The following is a 27,509-nucleotide window of genomic DNA, read 5'->3' as shown; positions in this document are numbered from 1 at the left end:
GCAACCCTATAGGAAGGAGTAGAACTGACCCATAGAGTTGCCAGGGAGTACCTGGTGGATTCAGACTGCTGACCTTTTGGTTTACAGCTATAGCTCTTAACCACTATACCATCAGGGTTTCTGAATGAGCAATAGAATATTAAATATCCTGAGGGAGGATCTGGGAATGGAGCAAGTTAGTGAGCTGAAGACAAATGGTTCCCCAAGCCAGTGTTTCTCAAAGTGCGGCCTGCAGACCAGCAGCATCAGCATCTCCTGTGTGTTGTTTGAAATGCAAATTCTCAGGCCCATCTCTGAATCAGAAATTCAGGTCGGGCTCAGAAATCTGTGGTTTTTTTTCCCCCCATATGTTTTGTTTTGTTGAGAATATACACAGCAGAACGTATACCTGTTCAACAATTTCTACGTGTACAATTCCGTGACATTGATTACATTCTTCAAGTTATACAACTATTCTCACCCTCCATTTCTGAATTATTCTTCCCACATTAACATAAACTCACTGACCCCTAAGTTTCCTATCTAGTCTTTTGAGCTGCTGTTGTCAATTTGATACGTAAATATTTCTTAAAAGAACACAATGCTCAAGGCAGACATTCTTTGCTAATTTAGCTAAACTTGTTGGTTTTAAGAAGACTTCAGGGTATATTTTTTATTTAAGGTTTAAAGATTATCTCAGGGTAATAGTTTTGGGGGTTCATCCAGCCTCCATGGCTCCAGAAACTCTGGATTCCATGGGGATTTGAAATTGAGTTCTGCATTTTTCCCCTTTTGATCAGGATTCTTCTACAGAATCTTTGATCAAAACATTCAGTGATAGCCAGGCAGGAATCTCTGCTTTAATGAGCCTTCCAGTGATTCTGATGTCTGTTAACATTTTTTTTTTTATCCCAAATTATTCATGGTTTTGCCAGGGCTGGCAAGTAATAAACCAGATCTCTCTTCAAAAGATGTTCCTCTGGGGACACACTGGGGATTTAGGAGATTGACCTTGAGTGTTATATGGTCCCTAATTTACCTCACCCTGACCCCCTCCATCAAAAAAAGCATTCTCTTGATGCTGCCATATCTTACCCAGAATCCATAATCTTTCCAAATATGTACACAGTAAAATGTGCTTCAGAAATAAAGTCAGAGACCACGTTTTGTTTTCATGTTAATGTAACAAGCATACTGTGCACACAATGAATTTATTATTAGATAATCAACTATCTTCTGTGATTATATTTATTGTTGTAAGAAAAATATATAACACAACTTTTACTAACTCAACATTTTTTACAAGTGCAATTCAGTGACAATTACATAAATCACGTTGTGCAGCCATCACTAGTTGCCATGTGTTCCACCAGCATAAACAGATACTCAGTGCTTCCTAAACAATGCCCTTCCCCACCTCGCCTGCCCCTGCTAACCACTGATAAATTTGGATGTCTATATATTTGCCTGTTCTAGATATTTTGTGTAAGTGAGATCATATAACATTTATCCTTTTGTATCTGACTTATTTCGTTCACCATAATGTTTTCAGGGTTTATCTGTGTTGCAGCATGTATGTTTCAGAACTTCATTTCTCTTTATGGCTGAATAACATTCCATTGTATGGATAAAAGACAATTTGGTTATCCGTTCATCTGCTGTTGGGGATTTAGTTTGTTTCCACCTTTTGACTCTTGTGAATAGTGCTGCAGTGAACATTCATGTACAAGTAACTCTTTGCATTCCTTTCAGTTCTTTTGGGTATATACTGAGGAGCAGAATTGCTGGGTCATATTGTAATTCTGGAGTCCTTGGGTGGCACAAACAGTTAAGTGCTGGGCTACTAACTGAAAAGTTAGTGGTTCGAACCCACCCAGAGGTACCTCAGAAGAAAGTTCTGGCAATTTGCATATGAAAGGTCACAGCCATGAAAACCCTGTGGAGCACAGTAATACTCTGAAACAAATGGGGTCGGCATGAGTTGGAATCCACTTGACAGCAGTTGGTTTGGCTTTTGGTTTTATCGTAATTCTGTGTTTAATGAAATTATTTTTGGAAGCAAAATTCTAAAAGATGGCAACAAATACAGTTTTTAAAGATTTTATGGAAAAGATAAATTAAATCGTAGCATTAATAACAGGCTCTGGCTTATGGGTTTAGCAAGTTCTTTTTTGTTTGTCTTTTCTCTCTTTCATTATGTTTTTTAAAAATCCTTTTTCTTCACAGGAGCTCAAGGGTGAAACCTGGGAATATTCTTCGTACGTGATATGTTTTGTTAACAATGAGTTCCTGGGTGATGCACTTGAGCTGCAGAAATGGGCTCACAGGGTGTGGGACATACTTGATGTTAAGCCCTTTGCACTTTATGAGGCGCTTACATTGGATTACTCCTCTGAATTCTTAAGAAACACCAAGGCAAGTTATACTGATTTTTTTTTTCAATGGTGGGATCATTAATCATTTATAGTGATTAAGTACTAATTATTGATAACCTAACAAAAGGGATACAGGTGAGCAGGAGACTAGGTGTTAAGCCCTCAATGACCTTAAGATCTAGTTGCAAAGGATTGGAGTACGGCAGGGTTTGGCCTGGTGGTGTATAAAGCAAGCATGTTTCACAGCGGACAGGTTGCACAGGGAGAATGTCCCTGTTCAGATATTTCTACTTCCCCCTAAAGATTATATGCACTAATTATCATCCATCTTAAAATATAAAAATCCCTCAGAGAAGGTTGAGCTTATCATTCATTCACCTTTAATATGAAATGTTTTCATTTAAACCTTTCTAACACCTAGGAGAGGGTTGTTGCACTAAGGAAATGGATATTTTGATTGAGAAGAAAGGTGACATTTTAAATCATGACGCGTAGTCGGTGAGAGCAGGCAGCAGGCCTAGACGGGCGGTGGCAGTGGGGAGGTTTCCACTGGCAGAGGTTACTCCAGGGGTGAAAAGACAGACATCAGGATGCAATGGCCACAGAAGAATTTTGCTCAGAAACCTCATTGTAGAACAACTACCATGTGTTAAAAATAATTTCATGCCCATGGTGGTCTGTGCCCACAGGATGACCAGTGCTAGGATCTGAGCTGTACAAAAACAAAGACCTCGTCTATTCATTCCCATTTAGCCAGTGCTTCAGACAGAACCTGAAACAAAAGAGGTGCTCAGTGAATGTTGGGTTGCATAAGCGGTGCACTTTGAAAATAGTAGACACCCTAGGGTATGGGTGGGAATTCATGTCCCACAGCAGTTAATTTCCAAAGGAACACTGATTGGGAAGTATGTGGAGTACTCTGGGAATGGCAGGGGACAACAGGGAAGACAGAATTGGTAGGCAATGAGGCTGGGAAAATGAGAGCAAGATTCTTGGTGCCGGGTGCCAACAACCAAGCTTCTGTGGTTCATTGAGGGAGGAAAAGTATGTATTGAAAGGATGTTGGTTACCTGACAATTGACAGGAAAGCTGGAGAACCAGCTTCGGAAAACAGGTAGGAGCCAAGGGAAGCCTGGAAGCAGAAGAACATGACCTATCACGCCATAGGAATGTGTGGCTGGGATGTTACCTTGAGCACTGCTGGCCCTGGGTTTGCATTGCCACTTTCATTGTGAATAACGTCTCAACTCTCTGTGTGTTTTTGGGTCACACCTTATAGATCCAGCGTCCCAGGCAGGAGCACCTGACTGGTCCAGCCAGGTCATATTCTCACACCCTGCTAACACAGCATGGGGAGAGGGAGAATCTGGCCTCTTTGGGTTCTATAGAGGGTGGTGGGGCCCTGTGGAAAGTTACCTAAGTAGGAAGGGCGTTCAGATGTTAAGTAGGAAAAAAAAAAAAAAAACCCTGAAGAGGTCCATTACAGAAGGGTTGAGGCCAGATTATGACTTATTGTCCATTCTGAACCAAGGAGTTAGATTTTATTCAAGAGGAAAACGAGCCAGCAAAGTTTTTGAAAAAGAGTATGACATAATCCTCCTACTTTTTTGGAATTAATTTTTAGGGCTGTGCAGAAGCAGGCTGGAGTGGGGACATTTACAAAGTTGCTGTAGTGGTGTGGGCTGGAGCCTGAATTAATTAGTGGCAGTGAGGCTAGAGGACATAGATTCCAGAGAAAATTTGTAGATTTTCACACAGAGGGTGGACTTCTCTTGCTGAGTAAAACCCAGGGACTTAGTTATTCAGAGGCTGCCTTGTTTACTTTTGGGTTGTAGCAACCTGCTGGACAATTACGTTTGCCTGTTTGGCTTCAAGGTGACTAGGACATTACCTTGTATTGCATTTATTTGATCTCTTTTCATTAGAATTTTCAGAATTATCTACTCTTTTAGTAATCCATAAAGATAATGTATTGATGTACAGGGTTGTTTAAAGATGCCTAAATGGACTTACAAATGAGTAATGACATAAGTCAACTGATGTCTCCTATTTTTCTCCCTAAGCCCTGTGAAGTTTGCTATATTATGCCTCCTATTTTTTTTTATTCTTTAGTTACAATATTCTCATTTATAATTATGAACTTGTAATACAGAAGCTGAGAGAAACATATTAATTATAATTAGTATGATCATACTATCTCATACCTGGATGTCAGATAGCACTATTTCAGTCTTTTAATGAAAAAAAAAAAGTTAGAGTGCCATAAAATGATAGTGATACATTTAAAAGTGATTTAATTTATGTTTCCTAGATTCTTTTATTTTTTTTTAATTGTACTTTAGATGGTTTACAGAGCAAATTAGTTTCTCATTAAACAATTAATACACATATTGTTTTGTCCTAGATTCTTAAGAAATAGAGCAGGACAAGTTGAACACCTTATAAAGGATGTAGCCTGGCCCTGCTTAGCTAATCTGTGCTGTCTCTGAAAATCCAGGACACACAGTAACCAAACCCATAGTGCTCCCGATGGATCTTTTCCCAAAATTACTCAGGAAAGAAAAGAGAAGTCCCAGTCTGTTCTTTCCTCACAGAGACTGACAAATGTACCTTTCCACACTCCGTCTGCCATGTCAGGGATATCTAGGCCATGTGTTCTAAGTCTTGTTTGACAAGTTTATGTTATTCACAGCTTCACTATTAGTTTTAAAAACTAGTGTTATTTGGGTTTTAAAGATGTACTGTAATAAAATGAGACAAACTTCTTTAAGTTACTCATCCTAGCTTTGCTGCTATATTACAGTTGAAATCTTTATCACTGAAAACATTGTATTTTTAGTCATTTCTAAAAATTTTTTATCCAACTTTGACCTGCACTGTCTTTTTGCTCCCTAACTAACTAGCATGACTTTGTGTTCTTGGACGTTGCTATTGATTATTATCCAGTTGGAAGATTGATTTTTGAGGTAAGAGGTTTTTGTTGTTGTTAAATAAGTTGGGAAAATTTTGTAGCTGTCAAAATGCTAAATAGGTAATCTTTGAAACCTTTTTATCTTTATTTTGTAGCTATACTGTGATGTGTGTCCCAAAACGTGTAAGAATTTTCAGGTCTTGTGCACAGGAAAAGCAGGATTTTCTCCAGGTGGCTTAAGGCTTCATTATAAAGGTTCAATATTTCATCGATTAGTCCAGAATGCTTGGATACAAGGAGGAGGTGAGTTTAAAACCTTAAATGTAACTTAATTTCAACATCAAAAAAGAATGCACAAAGTTTTCTGTATACATACAGAATTAGATGTAATGTACTTAAAGGATTTATATGGCCAGATGATGAATTAAGATATTCATACTTTTAAAAAGAATTCCCTAATATTTAAATAAATAAATCTAAAGTATGTTGCCAGGAAGATTCCAAACTAAAAAGTAATATAGAAAGGCAGAATAACATTTTTTATTAAAATGTAATTTTAAATGCTCGCTTAATTAAGGATACTTAGAATAGACAGTGGCCTTCTTTCTCATGGAAGCCCTGGTGGTGTACTGGTTGAGAGCTACAGCTGCTAACCAAAGGGTTAGCAGTTTGAATCCTCCCGGTGCTTCTTGGAAACCATATGGGACAATTCTACTCTGTCCTGTAGGGTCGCTATGAGTTGGAATTGACTTGACAGCAACAGGTTTTGGTTTTTTGGTTTTATTTCTCACCAAAGATATTTATGGCTAGCCACCATTGTTATAAGTGAAAAGTAAGATCCAAAAGATTGTGGTTTCCATTTTTTCTTTCTTTTTGGGTCAGTCCTTTGGCTTTACACAGAGGGGGTACCTGATTAACAGCACAAAGTTAACTTTTGGAGGCCTTTGGAAGATACTCCATAGGGAGCAATCAGGCAGAAATTTAAAAATAATTGAGCGTGGAAGAAGATTTGCTTGAACTTGATGAAATATGCAGAGGCTTAAATTAATAATGTTTAATTATTTTTCTATGATGTGAGACATTCTGAGGCTGATCAGGAGAAAAATGTAGATTTGTCCCAAGCATCTTACATGGAAATCATCTCTTTTTCCCCAAAGTGAGGTCACATCACAAATACTGTTATCTAACTCCATTGTTTTCCCACTTAATATTTGGTATTTGTCTTCCCATGGAAACCCTGGTTGCGTAGTGGTTAAGTGCCATGGCTGCTAACTAAAAGGTCAGCAGTTCCAATCCTCCAGGCGCTCCTTGGAAACTCTATGGGGCAGTTCTGCTCTGCCCTGCAGAGTTGCTTTGAGTCGGAATTGACTTGACGGCAGTGGGTTTGGTTTTTGGTTGGTTTATCTCCCCATATCAATAAACATAAAAATTTGCAGTGTCTGCCTTGTTTTGCATCATATTACTTACACCAATATACTTAATTCTCCATTGGTGAACATTTAGATTGTTTTTCATTTTTCATTATTATAAAACAATCCTCAAGGAGACCGATACCAGGGTCTCCTGATACTTAGTTCAGTGTTGCCTCTCATGGGCTGGGCTTCTTTTTTGTTTGTTTTTTGGTTTTGTTGGACTTGCCTAGAGCAAGATTTGAGAAAAGTAGGAAATTTTATTTATTTGTTTATGTATTTATATACTTATGGTAAAATTTCTAAATAGTAAAATGCACAGATCTTGGGTCCTATTTTCTAGCAGTGAGGCATCAATGTTAAGAACAGTTTGGAAAAAAATCTGACTACTAGATTCAAATCCAAACAAGTTGTACCACCCTGGACAAGCCACTTAACATCTCTGAATTATTAATGTCTTAATTATAAAATTTGGGATCATTATTATAATATCACAGGATATGGTGAGGATTCAGTGACATTATATTGAAGGTGCTGAGCTCTGTAAACATTCTTCTCCCTTCAGATGTGAAATTCCCACAGGGCTATGTAGAGTTTTGGAATACAGGGGCTCACTGTGGTTTTGTCCAGTGCCTTTGGATCCTTCCAGGCACTATGGCTTGCCCTTTGGGACCAACAATCCCAACACAATCTACTCTCCTCTCCCAACCACAACTCCCTCATCTCACCTCCTGACATCTCCCTCTTGCTCACTCTGTTCCACACACAGGCTTCCTTGCTGTTTGAGCACAGCAAACGTGTATCTGCCTTGGAGTCTTTGATTGTTTCCTTTGCCTGGCACATATTCTCTCCAGTTATTCCTCCAGGTACCCCTTGCTTAAACCCCTTATTGTTTCTGATCTTGGCCCAGATTTCATCTTCTCAGCAAGGACTTACCTGACCACCCTACTTAGAGCTGCCACCTTCCTCTACACATGCCTCTCCTCAGCAACTCCCTTGCCGTTCTCCTATCCCCCATACCTGCTTTATTTTCCTCATAGCACTTTCCACCATTGGAATACTATTACATATTTCTCAGTTAATTCGTTTATTGTCTGTCTCTCTTCACTAGAATGTAAGCTCCACGAGGCAAGATATTTTTATCTATTTTGTTCACTGTTGCATCCCTGGATTCTAGTACAGTGCCTGGCATATAGTAGGTGCCTGTTGAAAGAACAAATGAAGGAATGACCAACAGATGGTTAAACCAGAAACATATACATTCCATTCATTTCTAAAGTACAGTTTCTAAAGAACGTATCAAGTCAGATAAACTACTTTGGTTCTCTTCTCCCTCCGTGGTCCCTGCAAGGCCTACTGTCTTCAGAAGGATCCCTTGCTGTATAGCTTAATACATCTTATTATCATTATCATATTGAGCATAATGACGGTGACAGTGATGCTAGTGAGAAGTTGAATTCCATTAGCACATGATGCTGCATAATAATAATGACCACATAAATGAGCATGACACTCTGCCAGACATTATTCTAAGTGCTCCACCTGCATTATTTCATTTAATCCTCAGAGCTGCCTGTGAGGCATTTGTTAGTATCCCTATTTATACAGATGAGGAAGCAGGTTGGAAAGGGTAACTAATGTCCAGATTTAAATTACAGTCATTTGAATTTAAAGTCTACTTTTAGCTACTATTCTGTATCCCTGAATTTGTTGTCAGAAGTAGAGAAATTGTATCAGATATACAAGGGAATGGACTATGGAGACAAAAATAATAGCAGATGCTGATGGAAATGGTGTCAATATGAAATATTCAGGAGATCTGGACAAAAGGGCAAGAGTAATGTGGGCAGGTGTGAGGAAGGGGAGATGGGGCAAGGGAGTGTGACTGGTGTTTAGATAAATTAGTCGGGGAGGGGAACCACCTGGGCAGATTTGCTGGAGCAGAGCAAACTCTAGAATCTGAAGGAATTGATGGCGGAGGACTCTCACCTTCCCCATTTCCAGGTTTGGCCTTCAGCAACATCCTCTTGAGAGGTGCTGAGGGCAGTGGGGTCAACCATGCAAAGTATCAGGTGCAGTCGGGCTGGAGACCCAAGGCATACCAGTTAACTTTTGCACCAGCTGCCTCCTCCTCCAGCCTTATGAACACTATAGTTTAAATGTTACTTGCTCTGCCTGGAATAAATCCTGTCCACAGGTTTGCTGATGCATCAGATTCCCAGAAAATAGCACAAACAGTTTTATTATAGGTAAATCACTCATACTGAGTTAAAATGACATGATACTTCAACAAAAATTTATTGAGCGTTATGTCAAAGGAAGGGGTGGATTAGAAAGCTGATGGAAGTAAATGGATACCGATGGGGAGGCTGGGGTACAGAAGACAGACCTGAGAGACCTCTGTTTTCACTAGAGTTAGCTTTGCTTCCTTTTTAGCTGTAGATGGAATAAAAGGATTTGCGCATGGAGGATTTTCATAGTGGGAGCATTGCCTAAGCCAAAATATGCATGTCATATAATTTTTATTAATAAACATCTAAAAAAAAAAACATAAAGGAACTTCATTTCCAAAAGTACTGGGTAAATAAGTGAGTTATCGCTAGAAGGCTCCAGGGAATGAAAACTTGAACATTAATTCTTTTTAGAACACCTATTTTTATTCATGTTTTAAAAAGAACTTATTGTTCCTGTTTCATCCTCTCAGTTTAATCCTTCCATTTTTCTGAAAAGCAAGACAGCCTATGAAATACATTTGGAAGCAAGCAGAATTTATATGAACGCACTTTCTTTAAATCTCGACTATAGTTACAATTTGATGCCTCATCATTTCAAAGGCTGCATTATAATTTAACCTACCTCACAGAGTTATTATGAGAAGAAAATGGGATGATGAATGTAAAAGTATGTAGAAAATACAAGTGAAACCATTATAGTAATATTTTCATGGTGCAGATAATGATTTATTTTACTCTAATATTTTATTTATTATTGTTTCTCAGATATAGAAGCTGGAAGAGGAGATGGTGGAGAGTCAATTTATGGACCAACATTTGAAGGTTTGTATCTTTAAATTTTGTCAGTCATATACTAGTCAATTATTCAAATTTAATAGGACACTCCAGATACTGTGTGAAGTAATACACAAACTAAAAGTAGAGTTAAAAATGGGAGGGGGGGGAGACACTCTAGTCCAGAACAGCTTTGTGCACGCATTTTTTTTTTTACTTACCTGATTATATTATTTCTTTAGGATAAATTTCTATAATTAGGGTTATAGGGTCAAAAGGAATTTATATTTTTAAGGCATGTAATTTGTCACAATAATACTTAGCATTGGTACCTTGGTAATCATACTATGAAGACTGCTATAAGGGGATTCAGGGAAGATGATAGTGGCAGTGCTCATTTTTTAAAATTTTTCCAGATCCCAACATTAAAAGAGATAAAATAATTAGAAAATCTAAAAACTCACAGATAACATTTAAAACAAAACTAAGTGACAAGATATCTATACAGTTTCCAAAATACAAATGGGTGAGCATGAAGTACCAGCAGCCATGGAGTCTGCATGGTTTCGGCATCCATGTGGGAGAAAGCAGGGCATCTGACATACCTGAGACTAGGAGAACCCCAAAATAGCCAATAGCAGGCAAATGCAAGGGATCCCCAGTAAGGCTTGAAGGGGCTGGAGCAGCCTAACCCCTGTGAACTGTTATTAACCTGACAATGCCCTCTTCTAGGACAGGCACCATACTGAGGAGAAGCTGTTGGGAGTGCAATCAAAATTATGCAGGATGGGGCAGTAGTGATGAAAGCGAAGATCTAGATAAAGGGGGAATGGAAACAGAGCCAGGAAATCTCAAGAAGCAAGCTGCCATATTTCTGAACACTACATGAAAATGGCAAAGGAGGGAGCTTTGTGAAGTTAGAAAAGGTACCTTCCTTCTAAAGCCTCCGTTTAAACATTTAGGAAAACCAATTTTACATAGAAATGAAAGAAAAGTTTCAAGGTTAAATCCCATACATGGTTATTATGAAACAAGAATAAGAACAGAGTAAGAGCACTATAGATAATGAAGGCACACCAGAAAGACATACTCATAGAACAGATCAAAACTGTAACAGTCTATTTCAAAATGAGCTAAAAGGCATTATTAGTAAAATGAGAAACATGAAAGAACTCGTAAATCAGAGTTAGAAAAACTTAGACATGAGATGACAGAAGTCAGGAAAGGAGTAACAATAAAATAAAAATGATTTCAGAAATGAACAAACTAGAAGAAACACAAGAGCAAATAAATATAACAGATATGTGTCTTAAAAGAAGTAGAAGGTGAGAGGAGGAAATTTTGAAAAACCAAAAAGAAGCGAAGAGAGATAAAAAGGATTTACAAGAAGGTGACTGATATTAAAGAAAGAGAAGATCCAAAATACAGGGAACAGGTATCCCTAAGGAATTAAACCAAAAGCACAAGAACAGAACAAATACTGAGAACTACAATTGAAGAAAACTGTTCCAAAATAAAAAAAGATTTGATGTTCTGTATCTTGTTTTAGGTGGTAGTTGCTATATACAATTGACAAAATGGATCAAACTGAACATCTAAGATACCTCCATTGTATTGTATGTTTATACCTCAAGTAAAAAATTATGTGAGCAAGGGACCCTTTCATCTCCAACCGAGGACAGAGAAGGGGGCTAACAGTTGTCTTTGACTCACATTATCACCTACATTAATCATTTGCCTTGAGGGAGATCTAAAGGAGCAATGGCTTCCTGGGAGACTTCGGTCTCCAGTCCTTTTGTTCCACCAGTGTTGCCTTTCCTCTGTTACTGTTGCGCTCAAGGAGGGCCATGCAAGGCAGCACGGTGCTGCTCATGGCTCCTAAGAAGGGCTGAGCACAGGATATCAAGGAGAAGAGTGAACATCACCCAAGGACTTTGCATCTTCTCTGGAAAGGGGTTAGTGCATTTTGGTTGTACACAGGATAGTTGTATCATGTTAGGTGGAAGTATGACTTTGTTATTGTCTTCATTAGGAGATTAAGTTTGGTTTAAGGAGATGCATGTGGGTGCCAAATTGAAAAAGGGTGGACTGTAATGGTTAATTTTATGTGTCCACTTGGCTAGGCTATTTTTATGGATTGAATTGTGTCCCCTAAAAATACGTATATCAATTTGGCTAGGCCATGATTCCCAGTATTGTGTGATTGTCCACCATTTTGTCATCTGATGTGACTTTCCTACGTGTTGTAAATCGTATCTTTATGATGTTAATGAGATGTGATTAGCAGCAGGTATGGTAATGAGGCAGGACTCAATCTACAAGATTAGATTGTATCTTAAGCCAATCTCTTTTGAGATATAAAAGACAGAAGTGAGCAGAGAGACAGGGGGACCTTATACCACCAAGAAACAAGAGCCAGAGCTAACAGAGAGAGAAGGCCTTCTCCTGGAGCTGACACCCTGAATTTGGACTTCTAGCCTACTAGACTGTGAGAGAATAAACTTCTGTTTGTTGAAGCCATCCACTTGTCTTATTTCTGTTACAGCAGCTCTGGATAACCAAGACAGCTATGGTGCCCGTTTGTTCCATCACACACTAGTTTAGATATTGCTGTGAAGTATTTACCTGTGATTAGGGTTTAAATCAGTTGGCCTTAAGTAAAACAGATTACCCTCCATAATGTGGGTGGGCTTCATCCAATCAGTTGAAGGCTTTAACAGCAAAACTGGAAATTTCCCAAGGGAGGATTCTGCTTCCAGACTGCAAACATTCTTCCAGAATTCCTGTCACTCCACCACTGCTTGACCTACCAATTTGGGACACGAAACTGCTGGAATTCCCAGCCTGTGGCTGGACCTACATATTTTGGGCTTGTCGGCCCACACAATTGCATGAGCCAACTCCTCAAAATAAATTTATCTATTTTTTCTATCTATATATAAAAAAAAAAAAAAAATTTTTTTTTTTTTTTATATATGTATCTTACTGGTCCTGTTTCTCTAGAGAACCCTGACTTAGAAAATATTGAAGTAAAATAATCAGCACCAAGACATATTTTAATAACATTAAAGGACGTTAAGGAAAAAATTCTTTGGGCCTCTAGGTAAAAAGAGCAAGTGGCTTATCAGGGAAAGAAAATTAGATTATCACCATATTATTTGCCAGCAATACTTTATGCCAGGAAAAAATGGAGTAATATGTTTAAGATATTCATAGAAAGGAAATGTGAGCCAGGGATTTTATATCCAGCCAAACTAACTTTAAATTATATAGGGCACAGAGTTATCAACGTGCAGGAATTCAGGGAATGTTGTTGCCTTGAGCCCTTCCTGAGGAATCTAGTGTAGAGTGAGTTTCAGACAGTCAAATAAGAGGGAAGTCAGTATAAGGGCTGGTGGTAAGCATAATCACATAATTACTTGTAGAACTAAATTTCAGTGAGGGTTAAAAGTGTGAGAGTATGTTACATAATTTCTACATGCTCAGGCAATGTAGGTATATTCTAACTACTTAAAAAATGGAAGAGAAAGGAGAGTATATATACAAACCATTTTTAAAATTATTCTGAGTAATTGGTGATGGTATTATTGGTATTGTTATTCTGAGACTTTTGTATATGTAATGTGGGATAAAGTATGTGACTAATTATGAGATATTTTGATTTCATCATCTCCTGTACCCTTGAGAATCAGGAAGAAAGAAGATACAGATGTAATATAGAAGAGGCTAATAAGTAAAATACACCATGTCCCTGAATTTGAATTGGAAATACTACTTTAAACTCAAGAAGTATATCTCTGTCTCTAGCCATGTCTAGTGAAGAGGCCAACAAACAATGACCACCAGCCCAGTGAAATGAGCAGGCACTGCTGATATTTAGGTTTTTGTTTGGAAATGCCATTCCGCTTTAAAGAAATCAAGGCTTCTGGGAGAAATGGCAGATTCTAGGTTTGAGGAAGGAAATGTACAAAAAACGAGCCTGGAACTTCATGTCGTATCGCATAGCAAGAGTGCTATGAAATATTACGAGGGTCATGGCAAAAGCCTCAGGAGCCAGCTTGAAGAGACTCTCACTGGCCAAAAATGGGGTAATTTGTAGTACATGTAATTGAAATTGATCTAAACCTAACATATTCTAAATCCATGAGTTCTTAATGATACTACATTAAAAACAAAAACTTACAAAAAAAAAAAAAAAAAAACCCACCTAGCTCTTGATTACCTTTGGAGGGAGATAGGAAACCAATTCATTATCTTGAAAATTGATAAATATAGGCAAAGAACCAAGCATTTAGTGTGTGTTTCCTATGTGAACTGTACCAAATTGTAGATAAGAGGAAACATCTCTTTATAAAAGTATTCCAATTAATAAATGAAAAGGAAATGATAGAATTAGTGTATCACCATTTTGCTGGCCCTGTCAGTAGCTGCTAACTTCACAGACAGCCAGATGTTGTGGGTCTTCTGTTGAAAGAACACAACTACCAGTGAGATAGAACATCAGCCTGATCAAGCCTCTGAGCCCAGCTACCAATTTGCAAGGAATATAATCAGTTCTGCCATAATGTGACATTTGTGTCCTTAAAGTATCACTGTGCTATGAAAAAATCATGCAATAAAAACCACAGAGCTTATGGCAAAAACGAGGTTAGATGCATAACACTTAAAAACTTCCTTGGTGACATATTAAAAAACAAGATGGTAACCTAATAAAAAGAGTAACATAGTTTTACAAATGTTAAATGGTTGAGAAACACATAAGTACTATAATAAATATGGCACTTTACCTTTAAAGTTTGCTTGTGGAAGTGGGTGTGCAGAGCAGCTTGTGAGTAGTTTTGAAGTTACTCAAAATTAGGAGGGTTCTCTGAAATCTGACAAAAGCTGTAACGCCAGTCGTGGATGGGTGCGGCTTATCCATGTGGTGAACTGAGGTAGCTGGTAGCTGTCTGAGGTGTATATATTCCCATGCAGCTCGTTCATCTGGGGTAGTTTTCTGTATTCACCTAATGTGTTTCGTGGAGGAAATCACACAGAAGCAAATGTGAAATTCATTATGCTCAGGTTATTCCTTAATATGTCAATTAGGTTGGGACAGATTTGCATATTCTGAACAAGTATTCCAGCAGAACTGACAGTACCGAGGTATGTTAGTTATCTAGTGCTGCTATAACAGAAATACCACAAGTGGATGGCCTTAACAAAGAGTTTATTTTTTCACAGTAAAGTAGGCTAAAAGTCCAAATTCATGGTGTCAGCTCCAGGGGAGGGCTTTCTCTCTCTGTTGACCTTCTCATCAATCTTCCCCCAGACTAGGAGCTTCTCTGTGCAGGGACCCTGGGTCCAAAGGACGCGCTCTGCTCCTGGCACTGGTTTCTTGGTGGTATGAGGTCCCCCTGTCTCTCTGCTCACTTCTTTCTTTTATATCTCAAGAGATTGCCTCAAGACAGGATCCAGTCTTGTTGGCTGAGTCCTGCCTCACTAACACAACTGCTGCCCATCCTCCCTCATTGACATCATAGAAGCAGGATTTACAACATACAGGAAAATCACACAATACCAGGAATCATGGCCCAGCCAAACTGATAACACACATTTTTTTGGTGGGGGGACATAATTCAATCCATGACATGAGGACAGAGAAACATGTTGAACTGTACCATGTGTGCACAATCAGCAAAATCTAGACTGTGGGACACTCTAGAGGTCAAGTAGCCCAGCTTCATTAGCAGATAAAGTATAAGGACCTGAAGGGGACAGAGGTAGAACCTGGAGATTAAAGAGATTTAAAAGGCATAACAAGTTTTTTTGCAATGGTAAAGACTAACCCGTAGTGTCTAGGAATGCATAAAAACCTATTGCTGTCAAGTTAGTTCCCACTTGCAGTGACCCCATAGAACAGAATAGAACTGCCCCATAGGGTGTCCAAGGTTATAATCTTTCTGGAAGCGGATTGCTGAATCTTTCTCCTATGAAGTGGCTGGTGGATTGAATCCACTGACCTTTCAGTTAGCAGCTGAGTGCTTAACCACTGGGCCACCAGAGCTCCTCAGGATGCATACTTGGATGGTAAAACTATAAAAAACATTAAGAAATTGATTATGTAATAGTCAGGAGAATGGTTACTTTTGAGGGGGAGTGGGGCTTTAGGGACTCTGGGGGAACTGGCAAAGTTCTATTTCTTGGCCTGAGCACTGATTAAAAGGGTGTTTGCCTTATAATAACTGTTTTAACTGTACATTACTTTCTGTGACTTTTTGTATCTATATTTTAATACAATGAAAAGGTTAAAAAAAAATTCCTCTTGGACCGATGGTCAAAAGGAAAGGGAAGAGTAATAGCTAGATTTCTTCTAAATTCATATGCAAACAACTTTATCAAATTAAAACATGCAGGTGACACCATTCTCTTATTCATTTGTAAAACATTTATTAAACTCTGGCATAGGTGCCACCATGGTGCTAGGACCTGAGGAAACAATGAGGATATGAACAAGTTTCTACCCTCAAGGATTTTAGTGTTTTTGTGCAGACAGATGTTTAAACAGATAAACTGTAGACATCATGCCAGTTGCTATTACAAAGGGACAAACTGTGGGAAAAGAAAGAATAACTGCCTTGGAGAGTTGGGGGCAGTAGCACAGAAAAGCTTTTGAGTTGGGTCTTAAGGTAAGGCATGGTAGGTAGGGAAAGGGCCTTCCTGGAAACTTCCTTGCTCTCCCTAATCCCTAGTGAGAATCTACCACGCCTCTAATAGCCATTATCAGATCACTGTAGCTCTTTTTTGCTTGGAGACACAGTCTCAGACAGACCTTGAACTTTCTGTCCAGTAGGCCACTGATCTCTTAGCTAAACTATGCCTAGAACAGGTCCTCGCCTGACCCTCCAGACACCCCTGTGCCTTCATTTATTATTCCCCATTCCCATACTTGGACCACTGTGGGTATTGGTCCCCAGATGGAGGCTATGCTGTCCTCCTGTCAGCCCAGTTGGCCTGGTGATGCCCATGGGGGCCCATTGTGTTCAGTGACACATTGATTACTCAGTTTGTCTGGCAGCATGGATTAGAAATTCACTAACCAATTGAGCCCCCACATGTCTGTCAGTTTGTCATACTGTGGGGGCTTGCATGTTGCTGTAATGCTGCAAGCTATTCCAACAGTATTCAGATACCAACAGGGTCACCCATGGTGGACAGGTTTCAGCTGAGCTTCCAGACTAAGACAGACTAGGAAGAAGGACCTGGCAGTCTACTTCTGAAAAGAATTAGCTAGTGAAAACCTTATGAATAGCAGCGGAACATTGATATAGTGCTGGAAGATGAGCCCCCCAGGTTGGAAGGCACTCAAAAGACCACTAGGGAAGAGCTGCCTCCTCAAAGTAGAGTTGACCTTAATGACGTGGATGGAGTAGAGCTTTCGGGACCTTCATCTGCTGATGTGGCACAACTCAAAATGAGAATAAACAGCTGCAAACATCCATTAATAACCGGAACCTGGAAAGTATGAAGTATGAATCTAGGAAAATTGAAAATAGTCAAAAATGAAATGGAATGCTTAAACATCGATATCCTAGGCATTAGTGAGCTGAAATGGACTGGTATTGGCCATTTGGAATCAGACAATCGTGTAATCTATTATGCCCGGAATGACAAGTTGAAGAGGAATGGTGTTCTGTTCATTGTCAAAAAGAACATTTCAAGATCTATCCTGAAGTACAACGCTGTCAGTGATAGGATAATATCCATATGTCTACAAGGAAGACCAGTTAATACGACTAATATTCAAATTTACACATCAACCACTAAGGCCAAAGATGAAGAAATTTAAGATTTTTATCAGCTTCTGCAGTCTGAAATTGATTGAACATGCAATCAGGATGCATTGATAATTACTGGTGATTGACGTGCGAAAGTTAGAAACAAAGAAGAAGGATCAGTAGTTGGAAAATGTGGCCTTGGTGATAGAAACAATGCTGGAGATCAAATGATAGAACTTTGCAATACCTTTTTTCATCAACATAAACGGTGACTATACACATGGACCTTGCCAGATGGAATACACAGGAATCAAATTGACTACATCTGTGGAGACAATGGAAAAGCTCAAGATCATCAGTCAGAACAAGCCCGGGGCCGACGTGGAACAGACTGTCAGACAACAGGAAGCATCAAAAGAATATGGAAGGAATACACAGAGCCACTGTACTGAAAAGAATTGGTCGATGTTCAACCATTTCAGGAGGTAACGTATGATCAGGACCTGATGGTATGAAAGGAAAAAGTCCAAGCTGCACTGAAGGCATTGGTGATACATAAGGCTCCAGGAATTGACAGAATATCAATTGAGATGTTTCAACAAACAGATGGAACGCTGGAAGCGCTCCCTCATTGTCACAGATGGAATTATGTCCTCCCAAAAATGTGTGTATCAGTTTGGCTGGGTCATGATTCGGGGTATTGTGTGATTTTCTTATATGTTGTAAATCCTGCCTCTGTGAGGTTAACGAGGTAGAATGGGCAGCAGTTATGTTAGTGAAGTGGGACTCAGTCTACAAGATTGGAGTCTGTCTTGAGGCAATCTCGTGAGATATAAAAGAAAGAAGTGAGCGGAGAGACAGGGGACCTCATACCACCAAGAAAGCAGTGCCGGGAGCAGAGCGTGTCCTTTGGACCCGAGGTCCCTCTGTGCCTGAGAAGCTCCTAGTCAGGGGGCAGATTGATGAGAAGGCCAACAGAGAGAGAAAGCCTTCCCCTGAAGCTGTCACCTTGAATTTGGACTTTAGCTTACTTTACTGTGAGAAAATAAACTTCTCTTTGTTAAAGCCATCCACTTGCAATATTTCTGTTATAGTAGCACTAGATGACAAAGACACCCGTCTATGCCAAGAAATTTGGAAGCTACCAGGCCAACTGACTGGAAGAGATCTATATTTGTGCCCTTCAAAGGTGATCCAGTGGAATGCAGAAATTATTGAACATTATCATTAATATCATGCTCAAGTAAAATTATGCTAAAGATAAAAAATGAATGCAGCAGTACATTGATAGAGAACTGCCAGAAATTTAAGCCGGATTCTGAAGAGGGTGTGGAACAATATATATCATTGCTGATGTCAGATGGGTCTTAGCTGAAAGCAGAGAATGCCAGAAAAATGTTTACCTGTGTTTTATTGACTATGCAAAGGCATTCAACTGTGTGAATCATAACAAATTATGGGTAACATTGTGAAGGATGGAAATTCCAGAACACTTAAAATTGTGCTCATAAGGAACCTGCACATAGACTAAGAGACAGTCATTCGACAGAACAAGGGATACTGCATGGTTTAAAATCAGGAAAGATGTATATCAGGGTTGTATCCCTTCACCATACTTATTCAGTCTGTATGCTGAGCAAGTAATTCAGGAAGCTGGACTATATGAAGAAGAATGGGTCATCAGGATTGAAGGAAGACTCATTAATAACCTGCAATATGCAGATGACACAGCCTTGCTTGCTGAAAGTGAAGAGGACTTGAAGCACTTACTGATGAAGATCAAAGACCACAGCCTTCAGTATGGACTACACCTCATCATTTAAAAAAAAAAAAAAAAAATCCCAGAACAGGACCAATAAGCAATATCATGATAAACAGAAAAAATCGAAGTTCTCAAGGATTTCATATTACTTGGATCCACAATCAATGCCCATGGAAGCAGCAGTCAAGAAATTAAATGACTTATTGCACTAGGCAAATATGCTGCAAAAGACCTCTTTAAAGTATTAAAAAGCAAAGATGCCACTTTGAGGGCTAAAGTGTACCTGACCCAAGCCATGGTATTTTCAATCACTTCATAGGCTTGAGGAAGCTGAACAATGTATAAGGATGAAGGAAGAAGAATTGATGCTTTTGAATTGTGGTGTTGGTGAAGAATATTGTATATATAATGGACTGCCAGAAGAATGAACAGATCTATCTTAAAAGAAGTACAGCCAGAATTCTTCTTAGAAGCAAGGACGGTGAAACTTCTTCTCACATACTTTGGACATGTTATCAGGATGGACCAGTCTCTGGAGAAGGGCATCATGCTTGGTAAAGTACACGGTCAATGAAAAAGAAGAAGACCCTCAATGAGATGGATTACCATGGTGGCTGCAAAGATGGGCTCAAATATAGTAAGAATTGTGTGATGGCCCAGGAGCAGGCAGCATTTCGTTCTCTTGTACGTAGGGTCACTATGAGTTAGAACAACTCTGTATAACCTAACAACAACAACAATTTCTTAGTGCACTTATTTTTGGCTATAGTTAAGATAAACTAAAGCTAAATGTTCACATCTAAAATTTTACAGTTTATTTGCATTTTTGACTGTTTGAAAGTAATAAGAAACAGAATATTTACCATTTGGAAGGTATGAGTAAGTATGATTACGATTGTTATCAATGATTTTGTTACAATAAATCTTACATTCATTTGAGATAATAGAAATATTTTAATGGCGTATTGATTATTGTCTTTCCTAGATGAGAACTTTTCAATTCATCATAATAAAAGGGGAGTTCTTGGAATGGTCAACAAAGGCCGTCACAGCAATGGATCACAATTCTATATCACACTACAGTCAACTCCCTACCTAGATAGAAAATATGTGGCTTTTGGGTATGTACATTTTTTGTTATATAATATTCATCCATATAAAAAATATGATTCAAAAAGATTTGAAAAAGTATTGTGCATAGTCTATGGGTAACTAAAGAGAATTTAAAAGCAAAAGTAATACAAATATAGACAATGATATTTAGAAGTATTTAGAAATACTTTTTTCATAAGCTTTGCATCTATAAAGAACACAAACATAATTTAAGCACAGCCATTATAATGTTATGTCTCTCCATCCATCTTCAGCTTCAAGGATATTATCAATTTTTAATTTATTGTGAATCATACCATAGAGCTTAATAATGTAAATATATTTAGATGGAGAAGTGAGGAGGTGAAGCTATTTAAGTAATTGTCCATGATCATCATGAGGAGATGGATGAAAACTATCCAAGTTACAAATAACTCTTTTTACTGAACAGTTTTAAATATGGAAGTATATCAAATAATTATTACAGTATTATTAGCAAGATGCTTATAGGTACTGTGGACCTAAAATATCTGAAGAATGTACTTTTCATCACTCCAGTGTTTCATATCTGTATTTAATTGCTGAAGTAAATACTAGGTGATGCTTACTTTGTCTTCCCTGAAATGGGAATTTTGCTGAGTAATTATTGGATTACCCCAGTTACCCTGTAGGGATAGCTACTGACTCTTTAGCTCATGAAGAAATTTCATATCAGTGTTAATTTTAACCACAATTGTTCCTTGAGTGTAAGATCTGTGACATTTCCAGGTTGAAAAGGTTGAAAATGTATTTTCATCCAAAGGATACTGCTTTAAAGAGATTTTATATTATTAGATTATAACCTAAAATCATGTGTTGTTTTTAGTCATAACTAAACTGTATTGATTTTGAAAACGTATTCCTGAATCATTTTTAAATTCAAATCACCCTCACAATTTCTTAGATTATTTAAATATCTTCCTACCATCTTGCTGACAGTCTCTCCACCCTCTATTAACTGCTTGTTGTTGTCGTTGTTAGGTGCTGTCACAGTGACTCTATAGGACAGAGTAGAACTGCCCCATACGGTTTCCAAGGAGTGGCTAGTGGATTTGAACTGCCAGCCTTTTGGTTAGCAGCCAAGCTCTTAATCACTATACAACCAGGGCTCAAAGATAACAGTATATGCCATGGTGGTGCAGCAATTAAATGCTCAGCTGTTAACTGAAAAGTTGGTGGCTCAAATCCACAGAAGAAAGACCTGGCAATCTGCTTCCATAAAGATTATAGCCAAGAAAGCCCCATGGGGCATATCTACCCTGTCACATAGGGTTCTCATGAGTCAGAAGCGACTCGCGAGCACCTAGCAACAACAACATGTCAGTCAAGAAGCCCTGGTGGCACACTGGTTAAGCACTTGGCTGCTGACCGAAAGGTTGGCAGTTCCAACCCACCTAGTGGCTCTGCAGGAGAAAGACCTGGCGATCTGCTTCAGTAAAGATTACAGCCATGAAAGCCCAGTGGGGCAGTTCTAGTCTGTCACATAGGGTTGCTATGAGTCAGAATCGACTTGATGGCACCCCAAAACAACAGCAATATGCCAGTCATTGTGCCCAGTGGTACAGAAAGAGGGATGATACACAATTCTTGCCCTTTGCAGAGTGTATAGTCTATTAGGAAAGAGATCAGAAAACCAACAACTCTTAAGAACATGAGACACGGGCTGTGCAAGTTGAGTAAAGGGTGCATGGGGAATTCAGAAGAGAGGGTAAGAAGACAGCCACCAATTTCTTTAGGAAAAGTGAATGCAGATCCTTACAGAATGGGCGTTTAGTGGAGGAATGCTTGCTCACAATTCACCTTCCTTTTGAGGAATTTCTCACTAATTTTTGTTGTCACCACCACACTGGCCTCAGGGAGGCGCTGTGCTCCTTTTTTTCTGGTCCAAGTGTGATCTCCATTTATCCCTTAAATCTCCAAATCACAGTGGAAGCTGGGCTGAAATATTTGAACAAGACCTCACGGAACAACAGGGGAGAAGCAGAAAGGTATAATAGGCAGATAAAATGTAACTCCTCCAGAGATGCCTTCCTTCTCAGCTGTAGGGCTGCCTCTAGTGTAGATGCCTTCTTTAAACATCCCCAAGTTTACTTGCGCTTCTGGAAGCCCAGACTGTTTGGTAAGGTCCATAGGGAAACAGAAGTTTTCTTTCCTGAGACAGGCCCTCCTTCCAAGCGCTAGCTTCTGGTGCAAGAATCTGCCTCTCCTTCAGGGTAGACTGTACCAACTCACAGAGCACGACCTTGCCCAGTGGTCTCATAGGGAAACAGTATCAAAATACAGATCTGTAAGATCTCTATTTGTAGAAGAAATGTGTACATACAGTGAAAAAGGGGTTATATGGTGCTGATAGTGGTAGGAGGAATTAACAATAAGTGATCATAAAGTGAGGGGGAGGGGGGCCATGGAAAGCTTCCTGAAAAGATACGCTGAGTATTGAAAGTCAAGTAGAAGTTAGCCAGATAGAGAAGGCAGGAAATTAAAACTATAAAAATCAATTCTAGAAGCATAATGAAGCTTTGCAGAGAGGCCCTAAGGAATAAGAGAATGTCTTATCTATAAGTCATTTGATCTGACTAGAGCTCTGTGCCCAGGGAGGATGGAGACAGAGGAGGCTGGACAATATGAGACAGCCAGGGCCCAGAGCTCTGGGTGCCAAGGGCTGCTGAGCATGGACAGCACCCAGAGGTGATGGGGAGCCATGGAAGAATTTTAAATTGGGAGCAACATGATCAGGTTCTCCTTTTGGAAAAATCCCTTTGGCAGAGGTGAGGAATAAATTGGCAAAGGATGAAAATGAATGTAGAGAGGCCAGATAAGAAGCTATGGTAATGTTGTTAGTTGCCATCGAGTCAATTCTGACTCATGGCAACCCCAAGTGTGCAGAGTGGTACTGCTCCATAGGGTTTTCAAGACTGTGACTTTTTGGAAGCAGATTGCTAGGTCTATCTTTTGAGGCACCTCTAGGTAGGCTTGAACAGCACTTAACCGTTTGCACCACCCGTAGGCCATAAATAAAGTCCCAGGCTAAGGTACTTGCAGTACAGATGAAGAGCAGGGGATAAATGGACAAATTCAAGATATAGTTAGAAGTTTGAATTGGCAAGTCTTGGTGACTGTTTAGATGTTGGGGGTGAGGACATGGAAAGAGCAGAGCAGCGCTGTCCAGTAGAACTTTCTGCAATGATGGAAATGTCCTAGAATCTGTGCTGCCTAGTACCATAGCCACTACTTTCAAACTTTTAATGTGGCTATTGAGCACTTGACATGTGGCTAGTGCAATGGAGAAACTGACTTTTAGATTGTATTTAGTTTTAATTAATTTAAATAGCTGCCTGTGGCTAGTGGCAACCATACTGGGCGATGCAGGTCTGAGTGACTCCTAGGATTCTGAAACTGGTTGGAAGGTTGGTACCTGTCACCAAGATACCAAAAACACAAACCCATTGCTCAGCACTGAGCACAAGCAGACATGATCCCAGCTCTCTTGGAAGAATCAGAAATTAATCAAAGAAACATAAAGATAAATGTAAATTTCCAATCCTAATAACTCCCATCAAGGACAGGGACAGCTGGATATACACAGAGAGGTTTAGGAAACTTCCTTGAGGAAGTGATACCTGAGCTGAGACCTAAGGAAGGCCAGGAGGTGACCAGGCAAAGGGGTGGTGCAGTGCAGGTAAAAGGCAAGAGTAGGGGAGACAGGGGTGGTAGGAAGGGGATATAGGGCTCTGGAAGTACTGAAGTCTAGCCTGGCTAGAGCAGAGAGAGCAAGGGGGAGGCTGCTGAAAGAGAACCCTGCAGTGGTGGGGAGGCAGACCATGTAGACCCTCGCAGGCCGTGGTAGGGATTTGGTCTTTATCATAAGGATAATGGGAAATTATAAGAAGTACTGGTGGCACAATGGTTAAACTCTCAGCTGCAAACTCAAAAGTTGGCGGTTCGAACCCACCCAGCAGTTCTGTGGGAGAAAGACCTGATGATCTGCTTCTGTAAAGATTATAGCCAAAAAAATCCTATGAGGCAGTTGTACTCGGTCAAATAGGGTTGCTATGAGTTGGAATTGACTTGATGGCACACAACAACACACACAAAATGGGAAATTATTGAAGTGTCTTAAGCAGGGAGATGACACCAGATTTGTATTTTAAAAACATCCATATGACTACAGTAAGAATATTAAGATCGTAAGGGTGCCAGAGCAGATGAGGGGAAACTCAGCTAGGAGGCTACTGCAGTAGCCAGGCAGGAGAGGACAGCAACCTGGATTATGGTTGTGGTTGTAGCTTATTGTTGCAAAGTTGACACATCTAGAACTATTTAGGGTATTTATGACTGATGTTAATTTAATTTGTAGGAAATAGCCTTAGCTCTAGCTGGGTAAAAGCAGAGCCCTGGTGGTGCAGTGGGGTTTAAGCATTTGACTGCTAATCAAAAGGTCAGCAGTTCAAATCTACCAGCCGCTCTTTGCAAACCCCATGGGGCAGTTCTACTCTGTCCTATAGGGTCACTATAAGTTGGAATCAACTCCACTACATGGAATTTATAGCTGTGTAAAGGAACCCTTTGGTATAGTGGTTAAGCGCTTGGCTGCTGACCGAGAGGTTGGTAGTTTGTTTGAACCCACCACCCACTCCAAAAAGATGTGGCAGTTTGCTTCTGTAAAGATTTACAGTGTTGGAAACCCTATGGAGCAGTTCTCCTCTGTCCTACAGGGTCAATATGAGTTGAAATCTACTTGACAGCAATGGGTTTGGGTTTTTGATGGGTTTATAGCTGGGTAGGACTCAATTCAAATTAAATGCAAAATTTTTGACTGATTAAATTTTCCTTTTTTTTTTTTTTGTCCCATGTAGGCAACTGATTGAAGGAACAGATGTTCTTAAACAACTTGAATTAGTTCCAACAGAGAATGAAAGACCAGTACCCAGATGTATAATTATTGACAGTGGAAATCTTTATGACTGATTTTCATATCAATATTTTCTATGATAATTTAGTACTATGTATCTGATCAGCTGTTTTTAGACTTAATTAAACAGTGCTTGATAACATTTTAACTTGAAAGCTGTGACAAACAATGTAGGTTCAGCCCCCCAACACCCAATCCCTCCCCATTTTCATTTCCTTCCTCTACTGTAGAGACACTAAAAGCAACATATTCAATTTCCCAGCCTCCTTTGCAGCCAGGAGTGCCCATGGGATACTACTCTGGCCAGTGGGACAGAAGTAGAACTTCAGTGGCTCTGGCCCTTTCTCCTTCATCCAGCCTTCAATGGAGAGAGGCTGGAGCTGCAAATGTCACCTCGTGCAGATGTTACCCAGGAGGGAAAGCCCAAGAGAACTGCAGAGATGTCAGCTGCCACTTCTTGAGCTGCAGAACCAAGATCAGCACCCACCTACCTCTGGATTTCTTACTATGTATGACAAATAGGCCCCTGTTTATGTTACTGTTGGTTTTGAGTATTTCATTACTTGTAGCCAAAACATTTTTAACTTAGCAGAGTACCTAATGGTCTTTAAATACGAAAACATTCAGTTTGAGAGAATTGTCTTATTTGTAACTGTATTGCTACCATGAGAAACTTGGTAAATAACCAAATAGGAGAGATATAATAGAAAAAATAATTCATTTTAATATTTCACTATTAATACATGGCATTGAGAAAAAGGTAGATGTTTTTATATGACATGATATAATCCTTGTCTCTCTGAGCATACCAACCATAAGAAAATCAAGGGCTTTGGTTATACTCCCTATGGTGGTTGACTCCTGTGATATCACTGGAGATCCAGTTTTATCAGCTGTTCTTGAATCTGAGGTTCCCAAACCCATGTCATTTGGGGTGCTTTTTAAACACAGATTGGTGGACCTTATCCTTGACCTTCTGAATCAGAGTCTTTAGTTATAGGACAGCGAGTGTGTCACTCATTTAGGTCTCTCCCCAGTGATTCTTATTTAGCCAGCGGGGCTTCTGGTCACTTGAGAATCCCTGCAAGACATAAAAAACCCATTGCCGTCAATTCCAACTCATAGCAACCGTATAGGACAGAGTAGAACTGCCCCCATAGGGTTTCCAAGGAGTGGCTGGTGGATTCAAACTGCTGACTTTTTGGTTAGCAGCCAAACACTTAACCACCGCGCCATCAGGGTCCCACACGACATAAGTAATTGGTTTTAGACCTCTTTTAGTAGTCAGAATGTGTTTGACTCTGCAATCGGTGCCGCCAGAGGTGGTCTTGCTCAGCTGCTGCTGCTGCTACCATCACTGAGCTCCTGCTCTGCCCAGAGCCATTGTATTTTTCTTGTCCTGACATCACAGTGGTTAAGAGCTTGGCTGCTAACCTAAAGGTTGGCAGTTCAAACCCACCACCTGCTCATTGGAAACCCTATGGGGCACTTCTGCTCATCTGTAGGGTCACTATGAGTTGGAACTGACTCAATGGCAATGAGTTTGGTTTTAAGTGGAAGGAGGTTTGTCTTCCAAGAATGATCGTTTAGCCAACCTTAAGGGGACTGGCCTCTAAATGATTTGGGGCTTGCCAAAGATAGGCATATGCTTTTTATAAAATTTTTTTATTTTTAAATAATTATAGATTCACAGGAAGTTGCAAAAATAGTACAGAGCTATCTCATATACCCTTTACCCAGCTTCTCCCAATGGTTACATCTTACACAACTATAGTACAATATCAAAACCAGGCAATTGACATTGGTACAATATGTGTGTGATGACATTTTATCACACATGTAGATTCATGTAACCAACACCACAATCGACGCAGAACTACTCCAGCACCACAAAGACCTCCCTCATGCTACCCCTTTATAGGCACACCCACCCCATGCCCTCATCATCCCTAACTCCTGACAACTGGCACATACTTTCATACTAAGATCTGAGGCGAATGGTGAGAAAGCATTCTAACCTATGTCACATTCTCAACCGACCCAGAGGCAGCATAGTGTTAAGAATGTGCATTCTAGAGCCAGACTGCCTACGTTCAAATCCTGGCTCTGCTATTTCCTAGCTATGCTAGGAAAGAACTTCTCTGTGCCTCTGTTTCTTCATCTGCAAAATGATGGTACCTACCACATAGGGTTGTTGTGAGAGTTCAGTGAATCAATAGTTTGTATAAAGAATGTAAGTGCTCAATAAATGTATGCTCAATAAAT

At 39.6% G+C, this 27,509-nt stretch overlaps 1 protein-coding gene across 3 annotated transcripts in view; it reads left to right on the top strand.

The window, feature by feature from the left end:
- Window positions 1-27,509, top strand: part of PPIL6 (peptidylprolyl isomerase like 6) — a 36,057-nt gene extending 8,548 nt beyond the window's left edge. For 2 of the 3 annotated variants that reach the window (XM_049898482.1, XM_049898500.1), the window contains exons 3-8: window positions 2,206-2,394; window positions 5,258-5,320; window positions 5,421-5,568; window positions 9,674-9,730; window positions 20,187-20,322; window positions 25,189-27,509. In XM_049898482.1, coding sequence (XP_049754439.1) covers window positions 2,206-2,394; window positions 5,258-5,320; window positions 5,421-5,568; window positions 9,674-9,730; window positions 20,187-20,322; window positions 25,189-25,300 — 705 coding nt within the window. In that variant the 3' untranslated portion in view covers window positions 25,301-27,509. Of the gene's footprint in view, window positions 1-2,205; window positions 2,395-5,257; window positions 5,321-5,420; window positions 5,569-9,673; window positions 9,731-20,186; window positions 20,323-22,926; window positions 23,999-25,188 lie in introns of those variants that run through there. The other variant, XM_049898491.1, reaches the window with a different exon arrangement.

Source organism: Elephas maximus, chromosome 1 (assembly GCF_024166365.1).
Source record: "Elephas maximus indicus isolate mEleMax1 chromosome 1, mEleMax1 primary haplotype, whole genome shotgun sequence".
Lineage (NCBI taxonomy): Eukaryota > Metazoa > Chordata > Mammalia > Proboscidea > Elephantidae > Elephas > Elephas maximus.
The sequence above is the reverse complement of the archived record's forward strand: the minus strand, read 5'-3'. Positions and strand labels throughout refer to the sequence as shown.